This window comes from Salmo salar, chromosome 23, assembly GCF_965601325.2.
Source record: "Salmo salar chromosome 23, fSalSal1, whole genome shotgun sequence".
Lineage (NCBI taxonomy): Eukaryota > Metazoa > Chordata > Actinopteri > Salmoniformes > Salmonidae > Salmo > Salmo salar.
The window spans coordinates 29,774,236-29,787,346 of NC_138313.1; the positions used below are offsets into that span (position 1 = coordinate 29,774,236).

Consider the following 13,111-nt stretch of genomic DNA (forward strand, 5'->3'; position numbering starts at 1 on the left):
CTTGTTCCAGTATCATGAAATACTGTACATGCACCTACTGCAATGGCCTACCAAAAACAGGACACAATCTGTGACAGTTAGGAGCGGAGGAGAGGAGAAAATGTGCACATTAATTTTATATCAATTTTTTGTTGTTGTTGCTATTTCAACAATATTATGGTAACCGTGGTCATTTGACTAACAAATAACCGTCATCCAAAATTCCATGACCGTCACAGCCCTAGGTGTGAAATCAAGACAGCTCAATTCTTCTAACCATGTTTTTCAACCACATCATGATGTGGATGTTGAAGAGATAGAGTAAATGAGTGATGAACTCTCGTCATGAATAAGAACTAATGTCACACATAATTATAAGCAGGAAGCAGTGCCCTTGGTGAGGTCAGCTGTCAGTTAAATGAGGAATGATAGGACTATAACAAACATGTATTAAACACGAGTAATGTTGCATGTTGAGAGGCAGGGATCCAAGATGGCGTAGCAGTCGGACGTGTTTTTTTGTCTTGTCCCGTCCTGTCCCGTGTATTTATTGTTTTCTTCGTATATATTTTGTATATATATTTTAATCTCACTTTCCATCTACGGACTAAAAATACTCTCCTGCAACCCGCCTCACCCAATGTGGTTCGGATCTGCTATCTTTATACTTTAGAACCGGAACCCCCATCAGAAGCTAGCCAGCTAACTAGCTACGTCACCGGAGGCCCATCTGCTATCCCTGGTCCGCTAGCTGTCTGAATCTCCGTGTCTACAGCTAGCCTAGCGTAGTAGCGACTACTGAATTGGCTCCCTGACTCATCTATTGTTACTCTGTGGACCATATGATCACTCGGCTACACATGCCTCTCCCTAATGTCAATATGCCTTGTTTATTGCTGTTTTGGTTAGTGGTTGTCTTATTTCACTGTAGAGCCCCTAGCCCTGCCCAATATGCCTTAGATAGCTATTTTGTTCCATCCCCCATACATGCGGTGATCTCACCTGGTTTAACTGGTGCCTCTAGAGACAAAACCTCTCTCATCGTCACTCAATACCTAGGTTTACTATTTACTGTTCCACTGTACTCACATCGTACCATACCCTTTTCTGTACATTATGCCTTGAATCTATTCTTCCGCGCCCAGAAATCTGCTCCTTTTACTCTCTGTTCCGAATGACACTAGAAGACCAGTTCTTACAGCCTTTAGCCATACCCTTATCGTACTCCTCCTCTGATCCTCTGGTGATGTAGAGGCTAACCCAGGCGCTGCAGCCCCCAGCACCACTCCTACTCCCCAGGAGCTCTCAGTTGTTGACTTCTGTAACCGTAAAAGCCTTGGTTTCATGCATGTTAACTAGAGGTCGACCGATTAATCGGAATGGCCGATTAATTAGGGCCGATTTCACGTTTTCATAACAATCGGTAATCGTATTTTTGGACACCGATTTGCCATTTTTTTTAATTCTTTTTTTTTACACCTTTATTTAACTAGGCAAGTCAGTTAACCTGTTGGGGATAGGGGGCAGTATTTGCACGGCCGGATAAAAAACGTACCCAATTTAATCTGGTTACTACTCCTGCCCAGTAACTAGAATATGCATATAATTGTTTGATTTGGATAGAAAACACCCTAACGTTTCTAAAACTGTTTGAATGGTGTCTGTGAGTATAACAGAACTCATATGGCAGGCAAAAACCTGAGAAGATTCTGTACAGGAAGGGTCCTCTCTGACCATTCCTTGAGCTTCTTGACTCTGTTTATTGAAGACTGAGGATCTTTGCTGTAACGTGACACTTCCTACGGCTCCCATAGGCTCTCAGAAGGCGGGAAAAAGCTGAATGATGTAATTCCAGCCCCAGGCTGAAACACATTAGCGCTTTTGGCAAGTGCTCGTTCAGAGGACAATGGGCTGAGGCGCGTGCACGAGTCGACCCCATGTTTTTATTTTCTTTCGTCTTTGAACCTAAACACAGATTCCCGGTCGGAATATTATCGCTTTTTTACGAGAAAAATGGCATAAAAATTGATTTTAAACAGCGGTTGACTTGCTTCGAAGTACGGTAATGGAATATTTCGAATTTTTTTGTCACGAAATGCGTCGTGCGCGTCACCCTTCTTTACCATTCGGATAGTGTCTTGAACGCACGAACAAAACAGAGGATATTTGAACATAACTATGGATTATTTTGAACCAAACCAACATTTGTTATTGAAGTAGAAGTCCTGGGAGTGCATTCTGACGAAGACAGCAAAGGTAATAACATTTTTCTTATAGTAAATCTGATTTTGGTGAGTGCTAAACTTGGTGGGTGTCTAAATAGCTAGCCCTGTGATGCCGGGCTATCTACTGAGAATATTGCAAAATGTGCTTTCACCGAAAAGCTATTTTAAAATCGGACATATCGAGTGCATAGAGGAGTTCTGTATCTATAATTCTTAAAATAATTGTTATGTTTTTTGTGAACGTTTATCGTGAGTAATTTAGTAAATTCACCGGAAGTTTGCGGGGGGTATGCTAGTTCTGAACGTCACATGCTAATGTAAAAAGCTGGTTTTTGATATAAATATGAACTTGATTGAACAAAACATGCAAGTATTGTATAACATAATGTCCTAGGGTTGTCATCTGATGAAGATCATCAAAGGTTAGTGCTGCATTTAGCTGTGGTTTGGGTTTATGTGACATTATATGCTAGCTTGAAAAATGGGTGTCTGATTATTTCTGGCTGAGTACTCTGTTGACATAATCTAATGTTTTGCTTTCGTTGTAAAGCCTTTTTGAAATCGGACAGTGTGGTTAGATTAACGAGAGTCTTGTCTTTAAAATGGTGTAAAATAGTCATGTTTGAGAAATTGAAGTAATAGCATTTCTAAGGTATTTGAATAACACGCCACGGGATTCAACTGGCTGTTGAGTAGGTGGGACGATTTCGTCCCGCCGACCCTAGAGAGGTTAAGAACACATTCTTATTTTCAATGACGGCCTAGGAACGGTGGATTAACTGCCTTGTTCAGGGGCAGAACAACAGATTTTTACCTTGTCAGCTCGGGGATTCAATCTTGCAACCTTACGGTTAACTAGTCCAACGCTCTAACTACCTGCTTTACATTGCACTCCACGAGGAGCCTGCCTGTTATGCGAATGCAGTAAGAAGCCAAGGTAAGTTGCTAGCTAGCATTAAACTTATCTTATAAAAAACAATCAATCAATCACAATCCCTAGTTAACTACACATGGTTGATGATATTACTAGTTTATCTAGCCTGTCCTGCGTTGCATATAATCGATGCGGTGCGCATTCGCAAAAAAGGACTGTCATTGCTCCAACGTGTACCTAACCATAAACATCAATGTCTTTCTTAAAATCAATATACAAGTATATATTTTTAAACCTGCATATTTTGCTAAAAGAAATCCAGGTTAGCAGGCAATATTAACCAGGTGAAATTGTTTCACTTCTCTTGCGTTCATTGCACGCAGAGTCAGGCTATATGCAACAGTTTGGGCCACCTGGCTTGTTGCGAACTAATTTGCCAGAATTTTACGGAATTATGACATAACATTGAAGGTTGTGCAATGTTACAGGAATATTTAGACTTAGGGATGCCACCCGTTAGATAAAATACGGAACGGTTCCGTATTTCACTGAAAGAAAAAACTTTTGTTTTCGAGATGATAGTTTCCAGATTCGACCATATTAATGACCTAAGGCTCATATTTCTGTGTGTTTATTATATTATAATTAAGTCTATGATTTGATAGAGCAGTCTGACTGAGCGATGGTAGGCACCAGCAGGCTCGTAAGCATTCATTCAAACAGCACTTTCCTGTGTTTTGTCAGCAGCTCTTCGCAATGCTTCAAGCATTGCGCTGTTTATGACTTCAAGCCTATCAACTCCCAAGATTAGGCTAGTGTAACCGATGTGAAATGGCTAGCTAGTTAGCGGGGTGCGCGCTAATAGCGTTTAAACGTCATTCGCTCTGAGACTTGGAATAGTTGTTCCCCTTGCTCTGCATGGGTAACGCTGCTTCGAGGGTGGCTGTTGTCGATGTGTTCCTGGTTCGAGCAGGAGCGAGGAGAGGGACAGAAGCTATACTGTTACATTGGCAATACTAAAGTGCCTATAAGTACATCCAATAGTCAAAGATATATGAAATACAAATCGTATAGAGAGAAATAGTCCTATAATTCCTATAATAACTACAACCTAAAACTTCTTACCTGGGAATATTGAAGACTCATGTTAAAAGGAACCACCAGCTTTCATATGTTCTCATGTTCTGAGCAAGGCACTTAAACGTTAGCTTTCTTACATGGCACATATTGCACTTTTACTTTCTTCTCCAACACTTTGTTTTTGCATTATTTAAACCAAATTGAACATGTTTCATTACTTATTTGAGGCTAAATTGATTTTATTTATGTATTATATTAAGTTCAAATAAGTGTTCATTCAGTATTGTTGTAACTGTCATTATTACAAATAAATAAAAACCGGCCGATTAATCGGTATCGGCATTTTTTGTTCCTCCAATAATCGGTATCGGTATCGAAAAATCATAATCGGTCGACCTCTAATGTTAACATTAGAAGACTCCTCCCTAAGTTTGTTTTATTCACTGCTTTAGCACACTCCGCCAACCCTGATGTCCTAGCCGTGTCTGAATCCTGGCTTAGGAATGCCACCAAAAAATCTGAAATTTCCATCCCTAACTATAACATTTTCTGACAAGATAGAACTGCCAAAGGGGGTGGAGTTGCAATCTACTACAGAGATAACCTGCAGAGTTCTGTCATACTATCCAGGTCTGTGCCCAAACAATTCAAGCTTCTACTTTTAAAAATCCACCTTTCCAGAAACAAATCTCTCACCGTTGCTGCTTGTTACAGACCCCCTTCAGCCCCCAGTTGTGCCCTGGACACCATATGTGAATTGATTGCCCCCCCCATCTATCTTCAGAGTTCGTACTGTTAGGTGACCTAAACTGGGACATGCTTAACACCCTAGCCGTCCTACAATCTAAACTAGATACCCACAATCTCACACAAATTATCAAGGAACCTACCAGGTACAACACTAAATCCGTCACCATGGGCACCCTCATAGATATCATCCTGACCAACTTGCCCTCTAAATACACCTCTGCTGTCTTCAACCAGGATCTCAGCGATCACTGCCTCATTGCCTGCATGCTTAATGGGTCTGTGGTCAAACGACCACCCCTCATCACTGTCAAACGCTCCCTAAAACACTTCAGCGAGCAGGCCTTTCTAATCGACCTGGCCCGGGTATCCTGGAAGGATATTGACCTCATCCCATCAGTAGAGGATGCCTGGTTGCTCTTTAAAAAGTGCTTTCCTCACCATCTTAAATAAGCATGCCACATTCAAAAAAAATGTAGAACTAATAACAGATATAGCCCTTGGTTCACCCCAGACCTGACTGCCCTTGACAAGCACAAAAACATCCTGTGGCGTTCTGCATTAGCATTGAATATCCCCCGCGATATGCAACTTTTCAGGGAAGTCAGAACCCAATATACTCAGGTTAGGAACGCTACTCCCCCCCCCCCCCCCCCCCCCCCCCGACAGCTGATGTTCTGAAAGAGCTGCAAAATCTGGACCCTACAAATCAGCTGGGCTAGACAATCTGGGCCCTCTGTAAAATGATCAGCCAAAATTGTTGCAACCCTATTACTAGCCTGTTCAACCTCTCTTTCGTATCGCCTGAGATCCCCAAAGATTGGAAAGTTGCTGCAGTCATCCCCCTCTTCAAAGGGGGAGACACTCTAGACCCAAACTGTTATATACCTATATCCATCCTGCCCTGCATTTCTAAAAATCTTTGTTAACAAACAGATCACCGACCATTTCAAATCCCACCGTACCTTCTCCACTATGCAATCTGGTTTCCGAGCTGGTCATGGGTGCACCTCAGCCACGCTCAAGATCCTAAACAATATCATAACCGCCATCGATAAAAGACAGTACTGTGCAGCCGTCTTCATCGGCCCAGCCAAGGCTTTCGACTCTGTCAATCACTGCATTCTTATCGGCAGACTCAATAGCCTTGGCTTCTCAAATGACTGCCTCGCCTGGTTCACCAACTACTTCTCAGATAGAGTTCAGTGTGTCAAATCGGAGGGCCTGTTGTCCGGACCTCTGGCAGTCTCTATGGGGTTGCTTTTGGGTTCAATTCTCGGGCCGACTCTTTTCTCTGTATATATCAATGATGTCACTCTTGCTGCTGGTGATTATCTGATCCACCTCTACGCAGACGACACCATTCTGTATACATCTGGCCCTTCTTTGGACACTATGTTAATAAACCTCCAAACGAGTTTCACTGCCATACAACACCCCTCCCGTGGCCTCCAACTGCTTTTAAATGCTAGTAAAACTAAATGCATGCTCTTCAACCGATTTCTGCCCCATATAATATCCACCACTGCGACCTGTATGCTCTCGTTGGCTGGTCCTCACTACATATTCGTCGCCAAACCCACTGCCTCCAGGTCATCTATAAGTCTTTGCTAGGTAAAGCCCTGCCTTATCTCAGCTCACTGGTCACCATAGCAACACCCACCCGTACCGCACGCTCCAGCAGGTATATTTCACTGGTCATCCCCAAAGCCAACACTTCCTTTGGCCACCTTTCCTTCCAGTTCTCTGCTGCCAATGACTGGAACGAATTGCAAAAATCACTGAAGCTGGAGTCTTATATCTCCCTCTCTAACTTTAAGCATCAGCTGTCAGAGCAACTTACCGATCACTGTACCTGTACACAGCCAATCTCTAAATAGCACAGCCAACTACCTCATCCCCATATTGTTATTTATCCTCTTGCTCTTTTGCACCCCAGTATCTCTACTTGCACATCATCATCTACACATCTATCACTCCAGTCTTAATGCTATATTGTAATTATTTTCCTCTGTGGCCTATTTATTGCCTTACCTCCCTACTCTTCTACATTTGCACACACTGTACATAGATTTTTATATTGTGTTATTGACTGTACGTTTGTTTATGTGTAACTCTGTGTTGTTTTTGTCGCACTGCTTTGCTTTATCTTGGCCAGATTGCAGTTGTAAATGAGAACTTGTTCTCAACTGGCCTACCTGGTGGAATAAAGGTGAAATAAAAAAATAAAAAGGGTGTCTGCACATCAATCCATTTTAAACGTGGATGTGATATCTATCCTTGAGGGAATTTAATGTTATCCTGATGTTGTTAAATCAACCCTAACAACAAGGTAATTGGCACCCCAATATCTCCTCTATAGCTTATTGATCACCATGTACCCAAAACAGTCAAATCACCCTATTGCCCTGTAGATTTGCAATAGGATAAGAAATACATCAAAGATTGGGCTGTTAATTCAAATTTGTAATGTTCAGATGTCTTTCTTCTCCTGTGTTGTCCCATACACAGACTAATAAGAGACAAAAACAATAGTGCCAGAATTATGACAGCTATAATTCCTCTCTCTCCTTCTTCTTCTCCCTCTATCTCTCACTCTCTCTGAAGTCAAAATAAGTACACTCCTGAGGTCATAAACCCAAAACAAAGCATTTAAGGCTCTAATAGGGATATAAAATGGCCACTCAGGAAGATTCACGAGGTACGTAACAGCTTTATGGCATTGTTTCCTGGGTTTAAAAAGGAAATAAGGGCTGCAATTTTGATGCACATATTAAAATAACGAGGCTGTGAATCATGAGGGAAAGAACTGGGTGGCAAAGTGAGTCCATGTTCACACCCACAGGGAGTCCGTCTCTATCCTTACAAGACAAGCAGGCTGAAAATCACATGATCAGCATTGTCCACTAAAACAGTAATGACACATAATTTAATTCATGTTCATCTACATTACTAGACATCTGAATACAAATAGGAAAGACAGAAGTACAGATTGGCCCTCCACTGCACTAGCAACTGGATAGACTCTCACCCAGATGGGAACACTTTAAAAAAAAAATATTGAGTGATTCCATACATAGCCACGGGAAGATGTTTGGGGGTGGGGGTCCTTGGTCTACACCAGACTTTGCATCACTAGTTGCTGAACCCTTTCTCTTCCCCACTAGGCTGGCCCTGCAGCCAAGATTGACAGCCAGTCTAACTCTGCTGCTCACTCCAGTATCGAGGAGGAAAGGAGGGCAGAGAAGAAGAAGGCTGTTGCATTCTTTTTTCAGTACTCCTGCTTCTTAAAAATCAATACTTAATTACCTGAAAATGCTTTTTTTCAGTTTACGTCAGCATCAACTGCAGCGACTAAGAGGGGAGAGAGGGAGGAGGGTGGCAAGGTCATTAACAACTTCCTCACTCTATCACCTTCCACATTCCTACACTAAGAGGGGAGAGAGAGAGAGAGAGAGACTTAAGCCCTACAACGCTTACCTACCCTACCTACCTAATTCGCTCCTGCCTCTTCTTCCTCCTCCCTTGGTCTAACACTCTCCTCTGTTGTCCCTTTGTAAACATGTATATTGACTACTATTCAATGTAATAATAGAATGTTTAAAAAACACAAAGCAAAGTCCGTAATCACAGACATTCAAACTTCAAACACAATATCAAAACAAAAACCAATTAGTCTTTTAGCCGGGGGGCTGTGAGGCACACAGAGAGCTCTGTTCGCCTTCACCGGGAGCTGCTGCTGCCGCTACTGAAGACTTTAATTACCAGGAGAATGGATGAATGAATGACACACACAGAGAGAGAGAGAGAGAGAGAGAGAGAGAGAGAGAGAGAGAGAGAGAGAGAGAGAGAGAGAGAGAGAGAGAGAGAGAGAGAGAGAGAGAGAGAGAGAGAGAGAGGAAACAGGCCCTGGAGCAGGTCCACGCAGACATAACAATGATTCTTTGTACGGACATAAGGCCCCTGTACCCTTATTACCCTTATGCTAAGCCCCCCTTTCCAAAGCCAACCAGGCTCAGGGGCCTCTCTCATTAGCCTGTGTCAGGGAGGAAGGGAGGGGCCCCCAATGCCACCCCAGCACCGCCACCACAGCCAATGACACTCACTCAGTAACTTACACAATCCACATCCCTCACTAACTCACCATCTCTCTCCCTCTTTCATTCTCTCCTCTCTGTCCCTTTTCCAACAGGATTGGGGCCAGGGTTAGAGTTTTTCAGAGGGAGTCAAGATAAGGCTAGGCCTGGAAGTTATGGTTTTAAGTAGAGGCAGAATTAACAAGCTAGGGGATATTGTCAATTTATTGAAGGCTAGGTAATAATTAATGTCTTACATGCAAGCTCATTAAAACACAGGGTGATAGCGGGAATATGAGAGAAAAGGGGGAAATGAATAGAATACAAACGGACAGTTAGTGAGAGAAATATGCAGATGCAGTGAAAGGGAAAAGGAGGGAGGATGAGGAGAGCAAAAGATGAAAAGAGGAATGAAGAAAGACGACAAGGAAAAGACTCATTAAAACACATTGCGGATTAGATCAGAGCACTTGATTGTTTGGGTTTTTGGTGTCATCTGAATTCAGAAGACATGTTGAAATATTCACACAATTAACTGTGGAGAATAAAAGGACAGACGAAGAGAGGGAGAAGAGAATTGAAGATCCAATGGTATGGTAGGGAGAGAATGAAGTGAAGCAGAGAGCAGCACACCGACTGCCTGTGAGACCGTCACTGTTGTAAGGTTGTGAGAGTTATGCTCTGGACCAATCATCACTATAAAGTTGTTTCCCATAAACAGAGGCTTGTTTAATTACTTAATCAACCAGTTCATTAGGCAGCAATTTGCCTGCAACAGGCACCAGTTTTAATTAGGACACAGAGAGGATGGGTTAGAGGAAGTCCTTCTGAAGGATTGGCCTGATTGGCCACACCATACCCAATGCTCGACAAGGCCAAATAAAGCTTGGGCCAGCTCATTTACAATGCCAGGGCAATTCACTGATTCACTGATAGGCATTGTTTATGGATAGATTGTCAAAGCAAGCTGTGGATATTTAATGACAATGACTGCCTAAACATTGGTCAACTCATTCATGGGGCCTGGCCACTAATAGGTGAACTAAGCAGTCCTCTATTGGGTCCGGCCCAAGGATTAGTCAGGTTATTGTCATGGCCAGGCAAATGGTAAGGGGCCTCACTATATGACCAGTCAACCCTAGTCCACATACTGAGTACAGGTTAGATAGTTCACTCTTTTAGCCTTTCCAAAAACCTGCAGTGAAATATTGTATCAAATCAAAGATGAAATATTTGAAACAGGGTTTTTTTCTAACCATGGTGTATATCAGTGCATTGATCTATAAGAAACCTTAGAAAACCCGAGACAAGGGCATTCGATTTGTGCCCAATGGACTGTCATTGGGTGCACCACTGATGCATGTTGGCAGCCCGGTCTCATAGTCTAGGCGTAACATAGAAAATGTAATCTTGGTCAAATCATACTAGTATGATACGTTGCATTTGGTATGGTTACATAAGACAGAAGGTTACTTAAGGCAAAAACAAAAGTAGGGTGGTTGGTTAGGGTGGATGTAAGTAAGTAAGTAGCCTTGCACGAGCCAGAATGGCTCATAGGAGCAGGAGCCTATCTCCTGTTTCTGTAGCGTGAGGCAGCTTAATATACAAGTACACCCTCCTGAACAGGACGCCAGTCTATCGCAGGGCCTTACCACCAATCAAACTCATTAATGCGGAGTGCCAAGCTGAGACGCATTGGGTCCAATTTTTACAGACTTTGGTGCAATTCAGCCAGGGATTGAACTCCCAACCTTCCAATCTCAGGGTGGATACTCTAAACATAAGGCCACTGAGTTGGTCAAGGCGCATAACACGGGGATGGGTAAGCGTATAACGCGAATGTGTTTGTATCTCATGACGGACAACTTTAGCATATTAGCTCATTAGCCACTTCGCAACTTCTTACTACTTTCTAGCTACTTTGAAACTACTTAGCATGTTAGCTAACCCTTCCCCTAACCCTAACCTTAACCCTTTAACCTAATTCCTAACCCTAACCCAGGGAACTCCATCTCTAGCAAACACAGCTGATTTTATCAAATTGCATTCTAAACTGAATATCATGATTAGGTGATTATTGGAGTCAGGTGTGTTAGCTGGGGCTGGGGCAAAACTGTGACACCAATCAGGCCCTTGAGGACTGGAATTGCCCACCCCTGCCCTAACCCGAGCCCAGCTAACATTAGCCTCCTAGCTAAAGCTAGCGTTAGTCACCTAACTAACATTAGCCACAATAAATTGCAATACCGAACGTACACATTTAGGAAATTCTGAACATATCGTACAAATTGCAATTCGTAACATATTGTTCAAATTGCAATTAGCAACATATCATACGAATTGTAATTCCTAACATATAGAAAAAAACGGATGATGGACATCACAAATTATACATACTATACTGAAAAATAACATATCGTACTAATTGGAGTGTCCCATATTTAGTTTACTATGTTATATCTACCCCTGAGTCCAGGTTGGCGTTTGCTATGCTATTTACCACATCCACAGCTGACGATGCTTCACTGAGAGCGTCTAGGTATATCAATAAACCTGGTGAGACCAGCCCGACCTGTGGATTCTTCCCGAGTAGCCTACTCAAAAACATCCATATAGACAAAATCCACATTAAAGTTTTTTATTTTTTTTGAAGACCAGACAATCGTTAACATGAGAGGAACAAGCCCCGCAAACCTGAAGAAAACGTATCTCATAATACAGTATGCATTTAGGGGACGACCTTCTCTACAGCTAACTTCTTGACAGGCACAGCTCCACATCAGAATGTGATTCAGTGAAGTCATAATTTATGGAGGTTTAGGGGATATTGTCAAATAAAGGGGATATTGGGGATATTGTCAAATAAATAAATCATTATATGCCTGTCACCAATCTAAAACATGACCCGAATGAAATATTCCATGGCGCACTGACTGACTGCATATCCTTCACCAGGGTGCCGGGGACTGGCTGTCGCACGCGTCCCTCATCTCCACTATATTTCGGGGAGGTAATGTCATATCAAATAATATTGGTGTAAATAATTGATGTACTAGGCCTACTGGTAGTTGCGTTAACATTTAATTGCCCCGCGGCATTTAATGACAGGTCATTAATTGAACACAATTAAAGATGATACATTTTTTTTAACTAGGCAAGTCAGTTAAGAACAAATTCTTATTTTCAATGACGGCCTAGGAAGAGTGAGTTAAGTGCCTGTTCAGGGGCAGAAAGACAGATTTGTACCTTGCCAGCTCGGGGATTCGAACTTGCAACCGTTCGGTTACTAGTCCAACGCTCTAACCACTAGACTACCCTGCCGCCCCGCATAAAATATATATCAACAATAAATGGATTCAATGTTCATCTCGTAGTCGTATGATTGAAGGGAACGTGTGACCCAAAAGTGAAAGTCCACCATCGTCTGGTGGCAGTGGTAGGTTAAACCCACCCTCGAACCTGGGTACCTCTGTCTGCCCTGCATCCATCAGAGGCGCCACGGAACCAGCTCCAAAGTTATCCCATCTAAGATCCTAATAGCTTTCCATACCTTTAGAAAATAATACATCCACGTGCTTACAATAACCATGTTTTTGTAACACATTGCGTTCAAACGCGCTCACACATAGCAATACAATATCATAACTAAAAAAGAGAAACTCCTATAATTTACCTTCCACTGCGTAAACCGTAGCAATCACGCATAAAATCGCAAACAAATCCACTGGCATGGCAAAGGTGGTCTGCCTTTCCTCTCCCTTTCAAAAAGTGTAAACACAAGTCCTTCAGCTGCCACAGAATAGTATTCCACCAGTGCTTATTTTGAGTCACATTTCAAACCGTACTGTACGCAGTGTATGAAAACCTAATACTTGGAGGCTTGTGGCACGAAGGGAATAGGTGAAGCCGGATGCGAGAAAGACCTTGGGCCCCCTCCCCTCCACACCACTTCTCACACCCCTTGAACACCTCTTGGCCAATCACGGAAAGAAGATAGTGGATCTCAAACCAATCCCAGCAGAGGACCCGCTCAGAGTCCTACTAACATTTTCAAACTACTGAAAAGCCCCCTGTGCGCTCATACTGCAGGGAAAGAGCAACGACTAGTGGTCCAGAGAAAGTACTGCATG

The 13,111-nt window shown here is 42.6% G+C and overlaps 1 protein-coding gene across 1 annotated transcript in view; it reads right to left on the reverse strand.

Moving 5' to 3' along the window:
- ephb1 (EPH receptor B1) overlaps positions 1 to 12,832 on the reverse strand; it is an 85,276-nt gene extending 72,444 nt beyond the window's left edge. The window contains 1 exon segment of the mRNA NM_001140915.1: positions 12,655 to 12,832. Within this exon segment, the coding sequence (NP_001134387.1) occupies positions 12,655 to 12,712 (58 nt within the window). The 5' untranslated portion in view covers positions 12,713 to 12,832.
- Between the last annotated feature and the right edge of the window lie 279 nt (positions 12,833 to 13,111).